Source organism: Columba livia, chromosome 23 (assembly GCF_036013475.1).
Source record: "Columba livia isolate bColLiv1 breed racing homer chromosome 23, bColLiv1.pat.W.v2, whole genome shotgun sequence".
Taxonomy (NCBI): Eukaryota; Metazoa; Chordata; class Aves; order Columbiformes; family Columbidae; genus Columba; species Columba livia.
In genome coordinates, this window is record NC_088624.1 from 1,692,757 (window position 1) to 1,713,131 (window position 20,375).

General features: G+C 45.2%; 2 protein-coding genes and 1 long non-coding RNA gene across 3 annotated transcripts; 2 read left to right on the top strand and 1 right to left on the bottom strand.

Moving 5' to 3' along the window:
- The first annotated feature begins 3,876 nt into the window (after nucleotides 1-3,876).
- LOC102092868 (keratin, type I cytoskeletal 19) lies at nucleotides 3,877-9,029 on the top strand. The gene is made up of 8 exons (XM_005513348.3): nucleotides 3,877-4,698; nucleotides 5,738-5,820; nucleotides 6,092-6,248; nucleotides 6,494-6,655; nucleotides 6,809-6,934; nucleotides 7,752-7,972; nucleotides 8,194-8,222; nucleotides 8,749-9,029. The coding sequence occupies exons 1-8, from the start codon at nucleotides 4,252-4,254 to the stop codon at nucleotides 8,778-8,780; spliced, it is 1,257 nt and encodes a 418-aa protein (XP_005513405.1). The 5' UTR covers nucleotides 3,877-4,251; the 3' UTR covers nucleotides 8,781-9,029.
- LOC135576092 (uncharacterized) lies at nucleotides 5,225-6,896 on the bottom strand. Its single transcript, XR_010467717.1, has 3 exons — nucleotides 6,761-6,896; nucleotides 6,461-6,672; nucleotides 5,225-5,890 (listed from the first exon to the last, which is right to left on the bottom strand). It is a non-coding gene; the product is annotated as an uncharacterized LOC135576092 (long non-coding RNA).
- Nucleotides 9,030-12,245: 3,216 nt separating the features above from the next.
- Nucleotides 12,246-17,403, top strand: LOC102095235 (keratin, type I cytoskeletal 19). Its single transcript, XM_021280710.2, has 8 exons — nucleotides 12,246-12,916; nucleotides 13,617-13,699; nucleotides 14,568-14,724; nucleotides 15,003-15,164; nucleotides 15,316-15,441; nucleotides 15,577-15,797; nucleotides 16,542-16,567; nucleotides 17,030-17,403. Exons 1-8 carry the CDS (start codon nucleotides 12,389-12,391, stop codon nucleotides 17,119-17,121), a joined length of 1,395 nt encoding a protein of 464 aa, XP_021136385.2. The 5' UTR covers nucleotides 12,246-12,388; the 3' UTR covers nucleotides 17,122-17,403.
- Nucleotides 17,404-20,375: the final 2,972 nt, after the last annotated feature.

Below are 20,375 nucleotides of genomic sequence, written 5' to 3' on the forward strand. Positions count from 1 at the left end.
CTCGCCGATGTAACACTGTGATACCAGATGGGGTAATAAACCAAATTAACAGTCAGTTAAAAGGTTAGAAATTAATTCATTATCAACGGCAGGGAAGAGAAAAAGAGCAAGTATCTGTTTCACACAATTCTGCCTGAAGGTTTTGAGGTAATTCCAGCAAATTCAGATTAAGTTAAAACCTGGATTGTTCTTGCACGTGTTTAACTCGCCTTGGAGTTGCTTCTTCTCTGTTTTCAAGTCATTTAATAGCGACAGTGAAGAGGGGAAGAATTTTATTACAAACGAGGTCCAATGAAACGGTGCTGCGTTTAAAAACCAGGCCTGTAGGGGGGACTGTGGAGATACATTCGTCCCAAACTCACTCTCAGGGTTAACACAGTGAACACGCGATTCCAGGTGCGCTGGAGCTGACTCTCGTAATTTATTTAGTACAGCCTCAAGAGCAGTTTCTGCCCTGCAATTACTCCTAATAAGCCCGTGTTTGGGAGCCCACGCTCGGATCCTGGCTGCGGGGAACACCTTTCGCTGCCGCTCCCTCCTGCGCACCCAGGGCACTCACAGCCTTATTCGCCAACATTTCCTTACACCATTTCTAACCCTATTTCAGTTCTTTCCCGCAGCCTCATGTCAGGCTGTCAAAAATTACGGCAGTACCGAAATGTTCGTAGTGACTGCACACCTGTTAAGATTTTAACCAGATTCTCAAACGCCTTTCTGTTGAAAACACTGTCAGAAAACAGTCACCAGAATCTTACTGGTTTTATTAGTTAGTAAAGCTGAATCAATTAGTATTTCGGTCAGCTTGATGAGGTGGTGGGCTGCCCCAAATATCTATGCAGACAGCGCGGACCTTAATGTTTAATTAAAAGAGGATTTAAAGCTGAATACAAGTGCCAAAGACTAGTGGATAGCCACAGTTCTCAGTTACAATTAACAGCCAGGACTGTCCAGCAAGGCAACGTACCTGATGCGCACAAATACTGGGGAGTTTGCCTATGAAGTACGACCGTGAAAATGAAGCAAACTGTTCAAGTAATTGGAAATACCCTTCCCAAAGGTGCGCGGGGCAAAGCTGGGGTTGCAGAAGGTGGTTCCTGGGAAGCGATAGTTGCTATGAGAACAACCTGTTTGACAAACACCTCCTGGCAGGGGCTGCAGGACTTGCCCTCGCAGAGCAAACAGTTTGATTTTCTCACCGAGCCTGACAGAGACCTGGAGGCTTTGAGAATTCATCTCAATCAAAACCAGAATGAAACCACTCGTAGGGTCAGGAAAGCCCAGATCTGGCTGATAGGTACAAAGAGAGCTCCTTGTTTTCTAATTTAAAGAATATGTATTTAAAGCTTGCACGGTAAAGCCCCCACCCTTGTCGGAAGCTGTGGCTTGTCACTATGATCCGAAAATATTCTTATAAAATTAGCTGAAGAAATAATAATGTGTAAGTACAATACAAATATATAAACATGTGCATATGAATATATGAGCACCCAAATACTGCACATACAAACATGCTCTTCAAATGTTTTACAGACATGAACCAAATTAAACAGCTCATCTCTCCTTGTGCTTTGAAACCCGTCTGTTTTATTTCTACCTGGTCTGGGATATTTTTGAGGAGGAATTTTCCACAGCGGAGCTGGATGGCAAATGTCCAAGGTGTACATGGTTCCTCTGGGCCGGGACAGGTTTGGTCTTGCTTTTATATCCTATCATTAATTGTTTTTTTTAAATCCTCACAAACCTTGCCACATATTCCCTGAATGTGCCAGCAGATGGAAAGACAAGAATGTTTATGTGCTGGGAAGGCAGGTCCTGGCGTGCCCACACAGCTGTTCCCAGTTGGAAAGTGGGGAGATAAGAGCAGAGAGCAGCACTGATCACTCTCAAAATTGCTATTTTTGCAAAGTAGAGGGAATGTGATTTGCTTAAGAGGTTCCCCCATTTCTGCATTGAAGGAGATGGGAAATAAGCTCATGTAAGGGCTCAGTTTTATGAGAATAATAAGACTCAGGGCAACTCATTTTTTCCAGGGCTCTAGTTCTTTCATGGCAGGAAAGAAATGGTGATTCAGTGATTTGAGCTGAGCCTGAAAGACAGATTCCTGTTCAGCTCCAAGCCTCCTTAGTGATACCAGGACATTTACTTTCCCAATGTTCTTTATTTACATGATATTTGAATATATTAGTGTGAAGAAAACACATAAAAGCTCATGAAAAGCTCATGAAGACCTCAAAGACTTAAATAACTGGGAGCAATGTACTGAACACATGCGGCCACTGAGCTGGAAGAAAGATGTGAAGTCAAAAGAAAATCAAAACCTTTCTGGAAATGCAGAGTGCAGATTCAGGTTTGCAGCAGGAGACAAATCAGAACATACTGGTATTTGTTCTCCTTTAAGCCACTTGCACTTCAGTGAAGAAAAGCGCATGGACTTACGTTTTTTATGCTCTAAGTACGGAATTTAACATTTAACAATCAAATTCTTCTGCAGCTTTCTGTCTGCAGGCAGACTGTAACTTTCTGATAGTATTATTTCCCCTGCTGACAGGGAACAGTTACCTGCTGGGCAGGTTTTTCCTACCCGGGGCTGAACGGGACATTGTGATCTACAGCAGGAACGACCAGCGTGTCTTGGCAGGCAGAAGTGTCCTCCGTACCTCCTGGAAAAGGCTGTATGGTTGACTGTGAATGCAGAAGGAACTCATCTGGGTTGCCCCTGGACTGCAGCATCACAGCCAGGCCAAGTATGGAACATACATTGTCTGTATCAAGTGATGTAGTTTGTACCTGAGCCACTGCAGAATTCCTCTTTCTGATACAACCTCCTAATTAGACCCAGAGCAATGGGGCTGTTGATACAGGTGCCTTGGCCGCCTTCCAGCCGGTGTATTTGTTCTTTCACTCTCCCTGCATTTGCCCTCAAGTTTGACATTCCTCTCTTCACAAAGAGCTCATGTGTGGTCTGAAATACCTGGTACATTTTTATGGGTATAAAAAGACCAGACAGGCCCTCATACAGAGCACGCGTTTCCTTTGGCTTATCTTTAATTCTTTGTTTTGGTATTAAATGGATTTCTCATTCAAACATCACAACGCGCACCTTGTGCTCCAAAAGTTCTGTTCAGGGGAACCACTTGCAGGTGGTTCCTTGTGCCCAGGTCTGGTTGCTCCTTGCAAGCTGCAAATGCTTTTCTTTCCTTGAAACCATTCTGGGGAGTCCCAGAAGTTTGGAGGGAGCAAGTGGTGGCAAGAAGAAGAAAGAGGGTGGAAGAAAAGATGTGCGCATCCGCTCCTTTGGTAGGGATGCTCATGGAGGATCTTGCAGTAACAAAAGCAGCATCGCTTTGGAAAATGCATCTTGGATAACAGAGGACTTTAACATTTAGAAAGAAGATTTTCACAAATCTCCAAGACCAGACGACTGTGTAATTGTGTTTCTTATGTTCACTTCCCTCTTTTAGAAGCAATGAAAGGGCTCGCTGTTGTTTCTGTTGTTGCTCACCCCCCCAGGTATGCGGGGAAGTTTAATGTTCCAATACAGCCACAGTGCCTGAAAAGGATTCTTGTTTCTTTAGAAAACCAGACTATTTTAGACAAGGTATGTTCTCTGCCAGACTCTCCCTTCTACTGCCAGCCCAAAAGGAACTAAAAGCAAAGAAAGAAATTGCGAAAATGATACTTCTGGAAGAAGAATTTTTCTCAAGGGTAACAGGAAAATAGAGGGGTGGGAACTGGTTTTGTCAAGGTCCACACATATTGTTCACCATCTGGGCTCCTTTCAAGCTCTGTTATCAGTCTACCAACTACTAACTCAGTCAGTATTAAACTCTTTCCTGAGATTACATGAGACGCCGTGGCCACAGTGTTGTTTGTAGCGGGGCTGTGAGCTCCTAGCACTTTAGTTTCCAGTAGGTAAACTATAACTAGGTTAGTGAATGTTCCCCTTAGCGGGGTGACGCCTCTGAATCCCACCTTCTGCTTCAAAAGGCAGCGGTGGGGGGGCGGGCAGAATGAGCTCCTGCGGGTAAAGGTATTTGGGAAGGAAACAGCCCACTTGAGAGCGAGTGACCAATAACAGGAATCGCCGTGTTGGCAGGTTTACGGCTGATAAATTCCATGGGTCTCAGATAACACGTTCTGGAGACAACTCCCATTGTCAGAGGGATAAAAAAGGTGGGGTGGGGGACGGAGCGCACACTCCTGCCTCGGGATCGCCAACGCAGCTTGGGTTGGGTCCTTGGTGTTCCTGCCATGGCCAGTTACAGCTTCAGGCAAAGCAGCTTCTCTGGGGCAGGGGGCCCTGGGGTCTCCTCGCTCCGTTTTGGGGGGGGTTGCTTTAGGGCTCCGAGCATCCACGGGGGGTCTGGTGGCAGGGGTGTGTCAGTCTCTTCTGCCAGATTTGTCTCTTCTGGCCCAGGAAGTGTCCTGGGTGGTGGATATGGAAGCGGTTTTAGCAGCTTTAGTGGCGGCTTCGGTGCTGGTTTGGGTGGCGGCGATGGGCTCCTCTCGGGAAATGAAAAGGCAACGATGCAAAGCCTGAACGAGCGGCTGGCATCCTACCTGGACAAAGTGCGGGCGCTGGAAGAGGCCAACTCCGATCTCGAGATTAAAATCCGAGACTGGTACCAAAAACAAGGGCCAGGCCCAGCTCGGGACTACAGTCCTTATTACAAGACTATTGAAGACCTTCGAGACAAGGTAGGTGTTAATATCTAATAAAATTATCTTAGATTCGCACTTAAGAAGGGAGCATAAAAACCTAAAGAGAAAAACTTCACTAGGAGAATACCCAGAGGGCATTGCAGCTTATAGAAAGGAGAGGAAGATGAAATTAATGTGCAATGATTGGGCGGGGTGGATAAAGTAATTTATCAGTATGGAATTAGCTACTTTTTAAAATGTCAGGTAAGGAAATGTACAAAACAATTAGTCTGAGATGCCTAAGTATTTAATTCTCTGATAACATTTGCTTTTAATAAAGCATATATATGACCAGACTGTATATATATATATATGACCATATATATACTGATAAGTATAAAGACAGCCAAACAATGACAGCAACCTACCTAACTCTGTAATATGTTACCTGCCATATAGCTTGAAATACTTCAGAGGGACATCCACACATCTTTAATGGTAAAATTAAAAGCTGGTTAAGTACAATTTTGTAAATGCTAAAATAGCAGCTCAAGATTTCATCACCACACATTTATTTATGTACTATGTTTCATTTACTTGATGTTGGTATCAAAATAAAAGTGATTAAACATTTGGCTTCTGGAAGAAGGAAGCGCAGACGTGAAGTAATCAATCCCATCTATTAATGCAGATTTGCCCCAGTGGTACCTGATAACAGATCACTTTGGGATGATACACACCCCGGAGCACATCCGTAGGAGCTGATTAAACCATGTAAATCAATGAAAGAAAACTTGAGGTTCAGTTTTCACAGTTCAGCTCGGAGTTCACAACCGCTCCCATGCATTTACTGTCTCCTCATTCAACCCATTCACATTCTCTACTGATCGGAAAAACTGAGCTCCAGTAAAGGCAGAACCAGCAATTAGATTTTCTCCTTTTAGTATTTTTTTCCCTTCCCTACTGAGAACCAAATAAAATACACTTTTAATTGATGCAGCTACAGATGAAAAAGAATCTTAACTCTTTTATCTTCAGCTCATGAAAGAAGATAATAGTCGTATCAGCCTCAGCAATGAACTCTCCTTGTTTGTAGATCCTTGATGCCACTATCGACAACTCCAGGATTGTCCTGCAGATTGACAATGCCCGGCTGGCTGCTGACGACTTCAAAACCAAGTGGGTAATTCCTGAAAGGAAAAAGGTCCCTTGAGCAGGCAAAAGTCCTTGTTGAGCCAAAAGCCAGTAGCTGTTGGGAAAAGAAAGAAATGCCTATAAAATCACCGTAAGAAAACTAGTTTGAGCCTGTCGTTGCAGTTCAACCCTTTATGTATTTGCTGAAGGCACCACCTGCACCACAGAAAATTTTGTGTCATGTAAAATATGTGGAGGAAAGTGAAGTCCTGGACTAATTCAGCTAACCTGAAGAGTTTTGTTTTGCTTTGTTAAGGTTTGAAACAGAGCAAGGTCTTCGCATGAGCGTGGAGGCCGATATCAACGGCCTGCGCAAGGTCCTGGATGAGCTCACCCTGGCCAGGACGGACCTGGAGCTGCAGATCGAAAGCTTAAAGGAGGAGCTGGCTTATCTGAAGAAAAACCACGAGGAGGTAAAAAAAAACCCAAGAAACACATTCGAAAATGACATTTGGAAATATGGAGTCCCTCACAATTGCCCTGGGCTCTCCAACAGTGAAGAAAAGACTTCTGTGCAGGCTGGGAAAGTAAAGATGCCCCTGCAAATATTTAAGGGGAGCCAGTCAGAACTTGGCCCTTGAAGAAAGAACGGAAGGTTGGCAAGGTTTTCAGTTTATGATCATACCCTTTTTTGTGTTCCTCTGCCCTGTCCACATAGGAAATGAGTGCCCTGGGAGGTCAAGTGACTGGTCAGGTCAACGTTGAACTGGATTCTGCTCCAGGCATCGACCTGACCAAGATCCTGGCTGAAATGAGAGACCAGTATGAACACATGGCCGAGAAGAACAGGAAGGATGCTGAAGCCTGGTTCAACAACAAGGTAGAAGAAGGTCCATGCTGTACAGATAATAACCAAAAAAAAAACCATAAGGGAAACAAAATAATTATTAAAACACTCAGAAGACTTCTGTGAAAGCTGTATGACCTCTACTTAGAAGCCCCATATTTCTCACGTGGTGTTTTCCGGTTTCAGACCGAAGAGCTGAACCGTGAAGTAGCTGTCAACACCGAACAACTCCAGAGCAGCAAGTCCGAAGTCACCGACCTGAGACGCACCCTCCAAGGGCTGGAAATAGAACTTCAGTCCCAGCTCAGCATGGTACGATGAAATTTGCGCTGCGTGAACCCCGCCCCACACTGAAATGGGTGTATATTCACAGAATCCCAGAATGTCAGGGGTTGAAGGGCCCTGGAAAGCTCATCCAGTGCAATCCCCCCATGGAGCAGGAACACCCAGATGAGGTTACAGAGGAAGGTGTCCAGGCGGGTTGGAATGTCTGCACAGAAGGAGACTCCACAACCCCCTGGGCAGCCTGGGCCAGGCTCTGCCACCCTCACCATGAAGAAGTTTCTTCTCAAATTTAAGTGGAACCTCCTGTGCTCCAGTTTGAACCCATTACCCCTTGTCCTATCATTGGTTGTCACCCAGAAGAGCCTGGCTCCATCCTCCTGACACTCACCCTTTAGGTATCTGTGAACACGAATGAGTCCCCCCTCAGTCTCCTCTTGTCCAGCTCCAGAGCCCCAGCTCCCTCAGCCTTTCCTCACCCGGGAGATGCTCCACTCCCTTCAGCATCTTGGTGGCTGCGCTGGACTCTCTCCAGCAGTTCCCTGTCCTGCTGGAACTGAGGGGCCACAACTGGACACAAGATTCCAGGTGTGGTCTCCCCAGGGCAGAGCAGAGGGGCAGGAGAACCTCTCTGACCTACTGACCACCCCCTTCTAACCCACCCCAGGTACCATTGGCTTCCTGGCCACAAGGGCCCAGTGCTGGCTCATGGTCACCCTGCTGTCCCCAGGACCCCCAGGTCCCTTTCCCCTATGCTGCTCTCTAATAGGTCATTCCCCAACTTAGACTGGAACCTGAGGTATTCCCCTCAGCCCCGCATGTTTTTGTGGTTTCCCTGTGCTCTCAGAGAGCGGCGCTGGAAGGCACCCTGGCCGACACCGAAGGGCGTTACGAGGCGCAGCTGGCGCAGGTCCAGGGCCTCGTCAGCAACATAGAGGCGCAGCTGGTCGAGCTGCGGGCCGACATGGAGCGCCAGAACAGCGAGTACAAGATCCTCATGGATATCAAGACTCGGCTGGAGCAAGAGATCACTACTTACCGACAGCTCCTGGAGGGGCAGGAGTCCCAGTAAGTAACTGTGCGAAAAACCCCTTTGCTTAGCTTCATGAAGTCTGACCTCAGCACCACAATTCCCCCTCCTGAGCTGAGAGGGAGAGCAAGGATATGACCATCCCTTCTATACTATATACAAAATGTATCCGATAGAGAATTTGCTTTCATACATGCTCATCTCATGCAGCATTTGTTGTGTTACCTCTCATTTCAACCCTTATCTCTTTGTTCTACAGGATGTTTGGCTCTCTTTCTGGAACTGCCGGTAAGAATTCTTTCTCTTTCAGGAAACCTTTAGAAGTCAAAGAAATTTTATCTTCTAAAAGGAAATACACATGCACTATGGTAGTTGTGTCCCTTCTAGAGACTGGGCTGCTGCACTGATTTGTGCCACAGAAAATCAGTAACAAATAATCACTCCCATAAGAATTTCACACAGTTCAGTCATTACAAGATGCTATAGACACCAGGAGAAAATCTTGGACTATGCTACAGGAAAGGCAAAGGAAAGCACAAAATGCTTAATCACTTCCCTAGATGAAAAGGGTACAAGAAATTTAGGCTTGGCCAGCTCAGGGGAATTGCATGAACATGCAAGTAAAACTTGCCTTGAGCTTTTAAAGGTCAGATGTATTGTAAAAGAGATGTATGATTCAAATCAGGGCTATGAAGAAGAAGCCTGAGAGAGGACAATGAGACAAGACATAAACTAAGCTCAGTGCCTGTTGCAGAGTGGTCTCATATGTGTTACACTTCAGTCATTGCTGTTCTTTCTCTCCATATTGTTGTAGACAAAAGAGACAAGCTGGCAGATGGAAAATAGCACTGAACATCCTACGAACGCCATCTCCAAAAGGGGAGAAAGCGAACAACACACAGGAACTGAAATTGAATCACTCAAAACTGATGGAAATTACTATCTTAAAGCACGGAAAATTGTTGGCCACACAAAGTTTAGGTAGATTCATCCATGTAGTGGTGTTTAATTTGCTAATTGTGTTCACTTTTCGATTATTTCTAGTTCTCTCATGTACTGAATTGCTGTATCTACTCTAATAAAGATGATCTTGCATTCTTCTGTGTTATTGTGACGCTGTTCCTGAAATTTAGGTTTAATCAGGCAGGAAACTCTTCAGGGTTTGTGCTAAAAGGCTGTAGCCTAACGACAACAGTCCCACCTCCCACGGCGACAACAGGCACAGGGCAGCTCAGCTGAGCTCAAAATCACACCAAGAGTGTGCCCAGACTAAAGGTACCGAACCCTGCGCCCCCCGAGCAGACCACCTTGCAGCCTGTTTCAGGGAGACACCATCAATCCCTTCAGCATTTCTGTCTTTGGACTCAGGAGGGAATAATTATTTCACCTTTGTTCGTAACCAGATGTCCATAACAGATTAATGAAGTGTTTGCACAGCAAGGAGCGTCCCCAAGCTGTGGGCTCGCTCTGCCAAGGTTGGGCAATCTAATCTGATCCAATTCAATTCAATTGAAGGGGCGCTGGTGCCCGGGTTTGCTCAGCAGTGACTCAGGTGAGCCGTCAACATCAGTGACAGACAATCCCGGCTTAGCCTCTGGAAACCTTGCACAGGAGCATTAGGCAGTGGCTTCGCTGTGACACAGAAAAACTGTGACAGGAAAGAAAACCAGTCATGAAAAGTAATATTCCAGGTGTGGTCTCCCCAGGGCAGAGCAGAGGGGCAGGAGAACCTCTCTGACCTACTGACCACCCCCTTCTAACCCACCCCAGGTCCCATTGGCTTCCTGGCCACAAGGGCCCAGTGCTGGCTCATGGTCACCCTGCTGTCCCCAGGACCCCCAGGTCCCTTTCCCCTACGCTGCTCTCTAATAGGTCATTCCCCAACTTAGACTGGAACCTGGGGCTGTTCCTGCCAGATTCAAGACTCTACACTTGCCCTTGTTATATTTCATTACATTTTCCCTGCCCAGCTCTCCAGCCTGTCCAGGTCTCTGATGGCAGCACAGCCTCCAGTGTCACCACTCCTCCCAGCTTGGTGTCATCAGCAAACTTGCTGACAGTCACTCTATTCCCTCGTCCAAATCCTTGATGAACACATTGAATAACACCGGCCCCAGCACTGCCCCTGAGGCACTGCACTGGGTACAGGCCTCAACTGGACTCTGCCCCATTGACCACGACTCTCTGGCTTCTTCCCTTCAGCCAGTTCACAGTCCATGTCACTACCCGCTCATCCAGACTGCACTCTGTATTGGCTGCTTGATTTACTTTTATTATTCCCAAAGGTAAATACTCTACAGGAAAGAAGCATCTTGATATCTGCTATCTGATTTTTACAAGTGTTCATCCGATAACAATCTAGAATAACACACAGGGCACTTTAAGAAGCAGCAACGTGTATTTCACCACCGAGCTTCCAAAGAAGTTATAAAGACTTGAGTACAAGACGACTCCATGAGAAAATCCCCAAGGTTTCCCGTTAAAGTTTCTGGTGTTTTCTAGAAGCAGTTTTGCAATATTTTTTTAATTGAGTTTGATCCTGCTTATTGTGGGATCACTCAGAGTTGAACAGCATGCGCACCTCAGGATATTTCCATTACCAGGGTCTCAAAGAAACTTTTCTATCTTTAGGAGAGTTTGTCTAAACGTGTTGCCGTGTTTCAACTCTTGGAGACACATGGATCTGGCAAGCGAAGCAGAACCATTAATCTGCCCCACAGCAAAACTAAACTGCCGTGGCAAAGCTCCAGGTTCGGTTGGAAACATGTTTCCACAGCTGCGAAACACCCTGTGTTTTCTGATCAGCTGAAGAACCAGTGGATGTTCCCAGAACCAGGTTGTTCCGCTGACTATCACGGCCAGATTTCTGCTCTTTCTTCCCTCCCAAGCTCGTATCTCCTCCTGGTAAAAGGGCTGCGCATTTCCCTGATGCTGCATTAAAGCCTCGACTGAGCAAACGCCTCAGTCTATTCCAACACCTCATAGGAGCCTCAGTTCATCTGAAATCACCCATCCTGAATTTTAAGCTCATTTTCTGTTGATATGTACCATCAAAAACTGTGCTAAAACCAAAGCTCTCCTTACCATGTTGCTAGCAAAAGTGGCATTTTTCTTCTTTATTTTGAGGTTTGATTTTAAAGTAATTTTGGTGGTTCCGAACTAGACCGAAGGAAATTCCTCCCACCTTCACTTTGTCGCTGCTTTTCTCCCTCCTCTCAACCCCCTATTTCCCTAAACCATTCTGTGCCTCACCACCCATTTAGTCTCTTACCGCACCCCAACTTCTTCAAGTGCATCCTGTGGCTTCCATGGGAACAATGTCACCTGGCTGAGCAAAAACAAGGGGGCTTTTCTTCTAACCCCACGCTACTGCCGCTCACCAGCCCCGCTGACACACCCAGCAGGGCAAACAACCACTTAATACCCCTTAAAAATCTCCCAAATATGTTTTCACACAATTACGCAGCATTGAACTGAGCTGCGTTTATTACAGCCTTTTGAATTTCACTAGGAAACCATTAGATTTGAAATATACTGGTGTTTCAGGCTCCCACTTTAAATGACGGGTTAAGATGACCCTTCTAAGTGCTTCTCCAATCTTCTTTTCAACAATTACTTCATTTCACAGTGCCTACCAGCATTAAACACATTTATTGCTATCTGAAAAGTTTCATCCAAAACCAAATTTGTTCACTTTTCCCAAAAGGAACAAGAACTTAGTCCCCTCACATTTCTTTGTTTCAATCTTGCATTACCCTTCTGGACTGTTTCACAAACATTAGGAAATGAACTGTGCCCATTCCCCCTTGCACACTGAAGGATGCTAATAGTTCCTCAGGCAATGCTAGGATTATATGCTTTTTGTACTAAAAATTCAGCCTCCAAAATCTAGATTTTATTTCCAAGGAAAGAGCAGGAATAAGAACATACCAAATTCAATGCTACTTTTTTAAGGGGAAAAAATATGGATAGAAAAGAAGGAATAGCGGTGAGATTAACTGATGATTGTACATTTTACAATGAAAGGAGAACTTTATTTAATCTTCATTTGTAGAAAAGGCTGATTTTCTTAAAATAGCCCTGGCGATTGCTGTAAGTGGGTATATGGGTGTGGTTGAACTCACTTTGTTTTTCCATTCTTAAATGTCAGAGAAGTAAATTCCAAGTTTCAGAAGTATAGCCTGGAGAAAAAACACTCATCTGAATCACCCCTTTTGTTTAATTAAAAAAATAGAAAGCCCAAGCCCCTGAGATGTGCAGCCAGCTCCATTTGTGAGGAATGTCATCATAATTGGCCTCACCTCTAGGGAGGAGAAATTTTGGAGGGAGGGCTGCAGGTTGGGTTTGTCTCTGAACACCCCGTTTTGTGGCTATAAAAGCAGCGCCGGGGCAGTGAAGACACATCCTCTCCTCTTCCCCATCAAGCTGAATAACTGAGCTCAGCACCTTCAGCTATGGCCACCTCCTTCATGCACAGCTCTTCTTCAACCTACGGCGGTGGCTTTGGGGCTGGTGGCAGCACTCGCCTGTCCTCGGTGCGAGCAGGAGGAACCTGCCGAGCTCCGAGCATCCACGGAGGATCCGGTGGCAGGGGTGTCTCCATCTCCTCGGCTAAGTGTGTCACCTCTGGAGGAGGTGGATATGGGTTTGGTTGTGGTTATGGAGGAGGCTACGGTGGCTTCGGTGGAGGGGCTTGCTATGGTGGAGGGTCTGGCTTTGGTGGAGGGTCCGGCTTTGGTGGAGCTTTTGATCTTGGTGCTACCTTTGGTGGTGGTGATGGCCTTATCTCTGGAAATGAAAAGATAACTATGCAGCATCTGAACGACCGCCTGGCTTCGTACCTGGCCAAGGTGCGAGCACTGGAAGAGGCCAACTCAGACTTAGAAGTTAAAATCCGGGAGTGGTATCAGAAGCAAGCTCCCACCAGCCCAGCCCGGGACTACAGCAACTATTACAAGATGATTGAAGATCTCCGAGACAAGGTATGACGCTCATACGTAGAGGAGTTATAAGAATGCATTAGAACTGTGGAACTGCATGTTTCACTTCTTTAAAATAAGCTAAAATAACTGCCAGATAAATATTGAATTCCTCAACCTCAAATCCATTGTGGTCATGAGCATTCTAGCAGAAAAGAGTAGATTTTTCTCAATTGAAAAGCCCGATATGATAACCTGAAAATGTGGTGTTTGATGAAATTAAAATGATTGCACTAAAAGTTAGCAAAACGTGGCTAAATGTGTTTAGAATGATCAATACATTTATTCAGCCAAGTAATAAAGAATGTGACAGGTAGGCCTCAAGGGCTGGAAGAATAACCCTGCTAGCTACAGATAAGATCAGGTGTTGTACAAACATATTTTCTAATTGTGCTTCTAATTTGTGTTACACAAAGGTATCTCAGCTCTCTGATTTGCATGTGGAATGTGAAAAGAGCGTAGCATTGTTGTTTTTTCTCTATAGAAGGGGTAGCAATTACAGTGTGGCCAAAGAGCAACATAATGTATGGAAATGGCTATTGCTTCCCAAAAATCAGGTTTAACCAGTGACACCACAACAAGGGTCCCTTTCCTTGTACCTTCTTTGGTGGTTTGCAGCCTCAATAGCTACCGACTGTGTACTCAGGACCATGATACTCACCAGTGCTCACAGAACCTTTTTTCTGTGTTTCTTAATGGTCAGATCCTCGCAGCTACTGTGGACAATTCCAAAGTGGTTCTGGAGATGGACAATGCCAGGCTGGCTGCAGATGACTTCAGAATGAAGTAAGTATAGCTGGGGCTCATTTTTCTGCTCCCTGTCTCAAAACAGTTTTTTTGAAGTTTAGCATTACTTTTTATCTAGAAAATAAAGTTCTTCAGTCGCGGAAGGACACATTTTGAAATTACGGATAGGTATTTTTCCTTGACAACTTCTGATGACAAAAACCCCTGGCAAACAGATTCAATGTGATGAAGGATCAGCTGGGAATATCAAGCTGAGAGAACACAATATCCAGATCACTGAGCTGTTCACACAACCAAGTACAGCTCATGTCTTAGCTTTTCAGTGATGCTCTGAACTGTTTTTACCAGCCTAAATCACATGGGAGAAGAAGACAAGAACAGGTTGGGCTTTTCACTTAAAATGAACAGAGTGGCGTGAAGAGATCACTGTTTGGTTCCAGTAGAGCCTAATTTGGGGCTTACCCAGCTGATGGGCTCAGCAGTGCATTAGACACTGCTGAAAAGATGATAAAGGAACTTGTGTAACTGATTAATCTCGCAGTGAAGCACCTGCAGGTTTACATTGTCTCCCCTAGAGTCCTAGAATCGGTGCTTTCCTTCGCACCAGATGTGAGAGGACACTGCAAACGGCCTGTCCTGTGTGACAGCTTGTCTGTTCATGCTGATAATCATTCTTAGATTCTGCAAAGTGAAATGCCATGTATTCCTCAAGAATAAAATCGGGTGGCAATGCATGTATTTCATACGTCATAGCTGGATGCTGGGAAAAAAAACATCTTTACTCCGTTTACACTTCATTTATAGCCCACTGTTCCTCCTACATTCAATATAAAGTTTCGTGGGTTTATGGCTCTACTGATCACAAACTTGCACATATTCCAGTGCTTGTTTCTTTCTCGAACTGCAGATATGAGAACGAGTTGTTCATGCGCCAGAATGTGGAGGCCGACATCAACGGGCTGCGCAGGGTCCTGGACGAGCTGACCCTGGCCAGAACTGACCTGGAGATGCAGATCGAGAACCTGAAGGAGGAGCTGGCCTATCTCAAGAAGAACCACGAGGAGGTGAGTCCGGAACAGGGCACAGAGCAAATCACTTCCCTTTGGCGTTTATAAGCATATGACAGGTTCCTGAGATAGTTACGTTGAGTAAAAGAAACATAACGTACGAGTGTCAATGATGTTTTCCCATAAGTTACATCTGTGTGTGTGTGAGTATACAGAGAGTAGCGTTTCACCTATGATACTCGATAATCAAAGTACTGCATCCCACTGCATGGATGGCAGGAAGTAAATGAGAAGAGGGAGTTTAATCTTGCGTCCTCCACCTTCTGCCCATGCAGGAAATGAAAGAGTATTCCAATCAGCTCACTGGAACAGTCACCGTGGACCTTGACGCTGCTCCTGGTGTCGACCTGACCCGAATTCTCGCGGACATGAGGGCACAGTATGAAGCTCTGGCTGAGAAGAACCGTAAAGATGTTGAGGCCTGGTTCGTGACTCAGGTATAGTTCCACAAAACCAGCAAAATGACGCAGCGCCTCATTGCTACTGCCCCAGCAGATGGGGTGGGCCCTTCCTTTCTCAAAACAACTTAATTTTTTTTTTAGTATACAATATATATGTGATTTTACAGTTGCTTTCTTTCTGTTTCAGACTGAGCAGCTGAGCCACGAAGTAGCCACCCACACCACAGAGATAGAGACCGGCAAATCGGAGATCATAGAACTGAGACGCTCGGTGCAGGGTCTGGAGATTGAGCTGCAGTCGCAGCTCAGCATGGTACGGAGCATCCCAAGCACATCACAAATCACTGCTAACACACTCTCCCCTTCCTCCCTCTCTGTCTTGCCTCTCTTTTGACTCTCTATGGGACAAATCTATGTGCTAACGTGTTCTGATGATATTCTGCTTTAGAAAGCCGGACTGGAAGCCAGTTTGCGAGACACAGAAGCACGATACTGCGCACAGCTGGCCCAGATTCAAGCCCTCATCACTGGCCTTGAGGAGCAGCTGTGCGAACTCCGGAGCGACATGGAGAACCAGAACCACGAGTACAAAATGCTCATGGACATCAAGAGTCGCCTGGAGCAGGAAATTGCGACGTACCGCAAGCTGCTGGAGGGCCAGGACTCCATGTACGTTACTATATACAAATCCTGTGATGATTAGATAAGGTTAATAACATGACACATTGTAAAGCAGTAATTTGTGGTTGTCAAGCTGACTCCAGATTACTTAATTACAATCACTGCACATGCGGGCTTTGGGGTGCTGGCAAAACAGATGCTCTAACTCAGGCTGAACCTCCAGATCAATTGTGCTGATCTGAAAATATAAATGCAACCATTTTGACTACATTGAATTATAGAAGGCACCAGGCTCCATGTCTGTCTTACACAGCCCTCAGGCTGCCTTCAGCCTGAAATAACCTATAAAAACCTGGTCTCGGTATGGCTTTAGCTCTTGGATTTTTGTGCCCAGAAGTGAAGATTATTGTCATCATGCAGCAGTACTCTCAACTAGAAAAGAACTTGGTACAGACCAGAGCTTACTTCAGTAAAATCTGCCTTCCACCTACATATAGAATGACTTGATTTCTGAGGAGGAATCAGCTCCTTATATTGTTTCTAGACTATGACGTTTTGAGGAGTGTATAGAGATGTACCAGGATCTGGTCATATTCCTAGCAAGTACATAGGAGCGGCTTTCAAAGCCAAAAGCACCTTCACGATATCACGAGTAACAGCGCAGCTGAGAACCCACTGAAAGCAGCCGTGTGAAATGGGGGCTGCTCACACGCTGTGGTTCCCAAATGGATCAACGGTCTCGGTGACAGGGTCAGTGATGCTCACTAATCAAACATTTCTTCTGTTCTACAGAACGTCAACAGTGAACCCGAAGGACGGTAAGAAAAAATTTGATTTTTTGATAAAATAGGATTAAATAAACCTTTTTACTTAGTATTTCTTCCTTCTGGCACAGATTACGTTCTCTCTGCTGTGACCGATTTCTTTATCATCTAGAGACACAAATCTAATACTTTATCTTATTTTATGTGCACTTTTGGAACCATTAGCTTGCCAAAACGACTGCATGAACTCCTCATGGGATTCTAAACCACAGAAATCTCCCAAAGATCCCTAAGTTACTCTGCCGGTTCACACAACACAAGATAAATCCAAATCCGATATGTGATGTGCACTCTTAAATATGATATCCTAAGATATCTGAGGGCGGTTCCCCCTTTGAGATGTGAAAAAGATCTTGTGAGGAAACAAACAGAAAAGCCCATCACACAGCTCTTCAGTGTGTTCCCAGTGTGTTTTATTGTCCTTAGCTGACTTGCTTTTTGTTCTCCCTCCTACAGCAATGTCTGGAAGAGTTCGCGGGAGCGTGGAAGATGATAGAAGAGCTACTACTACTACTACTACTACTACTCTTGATAGGAGATTCCAATAAAGAAATACTGAATCTCCTCTTGCATCTGACACCACATAGAACCCAAGCAGCCTACACATGGGCTAATGCTAAGAGAAAAAGCCTTCTACTCTCGCCAAATCACAAGAATGTAATCCAAGAGCATGCAAAAGCCTGATGTCTTTCCTCACAGTTGTTGTCCCTGTTCAGACGATCATTTGGCTCTATGGGTCAGATGACAAGCTGGTTTTCTGTCAGTAGCTATAGAGCTTCCTTAAGAAAGAACATACACAATAAAGTTTCTGTTCTGCTTGTGCAAATACATCCAGTCCAATGTTGTTTTTTCTGAAGTCAGTGTGGTATTGCCACACATGCATATACACCCTCCCCAACAGTGCTTCCTCTAACCCAAACCAAGAGATGCTCAGTGGATAGCAACAATAATAACTTTAATAATAATAATAAATATGATGATAAATGGACAGATATAAAGGGTCATTAGATACTGAATTACTGATTAGATTATTAGATTCTGAGTTACTGAATGCCTTCTTTGTCTATGACCTATTAGAGAGCAGCATAGGGGAAAGGGACCTGGGGGTCCTGGGGACAGCAGGGTGACCATGAGCCAGCACTGGGCCCTTGTGGCCAGGAAGCCAATGGGACCTGGGGTGGGTTAGAAGGGGGTGGTCAGTAGGTCAGAGAGGTTCTCCTGCCCCTCTGCTCTGCCCTGGGGAGACCACACCTGGAATCTTGTGTCCAGTTGTGGCCCCTCAGTTCCAGCAGGACAGGGAACTGCTGGAGAGAGTCCAGCGCAGCCACCAAGATGCTGGAGGGAGTGGAGCATCTCCCGTGTGAGGAAAGGCTGAGGGAGCTGGGGCTCTGGAGCTGGACAAGAGGAGACTGAGGGGTGACTCATTCATGTTCACAGATATCTAAAGGGTGAGTGTCAGGAGGATGGAGCCAGGCTCTTCTGGGTGACAACCAGTGACAGGACAAGGGGTAATGGGTTCAAACTGGAGCACAGGAGGTTCCACTTAAATTTGAGAAGAAACTTGTTCCTGGTGAGGGTGGCAGAGCCTGGCCCAGGCTGCCCAGGGGGTTGTGGAGTCTCCTTCTGTGCAGACATTCCAACCCGCCTGGACACCTTCCTGTATATCTGTTCGTATTTCAGATGGAGGAGTTGAATCAACAAGTGATGGTCACAGCATATTTACCTGTATAAAGCAGGTGTCAAAATATTCTGCCTATACTCAAACCGCAGCCTATAAATTCAGTTCCGATTGCTTTTCGTGTTCCAATTCAGTTAACAAGTTTGGCTCACAAATAAAGCTCCCGGTTCCAGAGGTTTGCGTGGAACAAGGAGAATTCATCATCTCATGGTGCCACCTGCTGACAAGATTTGATTTTCTGCACTCTGCATTCCACGGCTGGTTAAAAACAGGTCCCAAAGTGCCAGCCTGACAAAGCAGAGCCCTGTCTGTGTTGGAACTAAGGTTTTTGGTCTTTTCCATGGATCCTGAACGTGTGTTGATGTAAACTGTGTGGCAGCTCTTACAGTTTGAAAGGTTGAGCTCCAGAGGAGACTCTTCCCATGCCCCAATCACCTTCGCTTTGTATTACTTGCCAGAAAACATACAATTCAGTCTTTCATGATATTTGGTGAATCTGTGAGGGGGGAGACAGAGGTTATTCTGCCTCATGAACTATCAGTCTCACCACCAGCCGGGCTGGGAATCTCATTGAGCGATTGCACGTGAAACAAAGGATCCATTTCATTTCATGTAATAATACATACATATGTATTTATATTTCAATGTAGTATTTCATAGAACACGAGTTGCTACACTAGGCTAGAAAATTCAGTCTGAAATTAATCTCTGGTGGGATGAACTGAACCCCAGGGTATCATTGGTTCTATCATAATTTGGGGGTTTTTCCAACTTAGACCTTCATATTTTCTCTGGTACTCTCAAGCAGCAGGGCTGATGCCAAACCAGAGCTGTTAAAAGTAGCTGTTATGAGAATATTTTGTGATAGCCATAGCTTGTGTTTATTGGAAAACAGTATCTTTAATGATTAATTTCCCCAAACGACTCAATGTCAGAGTTTCCGTACACTGGAGTAGAACTGACTCCGAGCCACAAGGAGGAGCTCAAAACCTGCCCAATGTAGGGCCTGAGATGGGGTGGCATCCCAGCAAAGGATGGGCTGTGTTCCTTATTACTGCAAAACTGCAAATGAAACGGAGAACAAAAGATTTCTTCCAAATTGTTCCAGGGTAGATAACTCTGGTTCGTACAGTCGCACCGGCCACAGCGCTCGGAACGAGTAACTGTGCCAAGATCTTGCTGCGGATGAGCCGCCAAGTGCTGTAAAGAAGAATCCCTGCTCCCGATCGCTCCCCAAATCCGCTGTCGCACCCCTCACTCACCAACTAGAACCACCCTGACAGACAAGGGGAACCCGACAGCTCCGCTGTGCCATGGGAGCACGTTCCAATTCACCACCTACTTTCCAGCACCGGGAATAAGGAAAACTTTGCAGAATCCAGACCTGCCTGTCCTGTATTTGATGGGAGAAGTTTTACTGACGGTCACTGAAACTTTGCAGAAAGGCTATTTTTGCATGACCCCAGGTCACTTTTTAGGCCTGGCAGCTTCATATAATCAGTTGAATTTCTCAAGTGTTGCTACAAACTCACATTCTGAATATTTTCTATAGCTAAACATATAAATATCTTACTAGTATTAATACTAGCAAGAGCAAGAAATTCCTGCATTATGGTTTCAACAAGCCTATTGAAACATGACTGCACCTTGAATCATGAAATATCACTAGAAAATACTGTTAAATACCTAATTCTCATGTATTTCAACTGGAAATGAGCAGCTGAAGGGAGCAGCTGGGCCTTTCTCACTTTGGAGTGGACTTGCAGTCAAGTGACAGAGGTTGGATAATTTCATTGAAGCCTCATGTCTCACACAGGTTGAAGCTGTTTGGTACATTAATGACAGTTCCACGTGCTTCATTTCAGGATTTACAGACTACTGTGATACTAAAGCAACAACAGAAAGAATTTTGAGAGAGACATCCCTGCCCCAGCTCTCCAGTTGTTCTGTAATGGACCATAGGATTCCCCTCCAAAGAAGAAGAATATAGCATATTAACTACAGGGTTAGAAAAAGCTCTGAGGCAGAGCTGATCCTGTTCCACACCTACTGATTTTAGCCACACCTCACTATTGTAATATGAAAAGAAAAAAATGAAAAGAAAAAGAAAAGAAAAAAAGAACC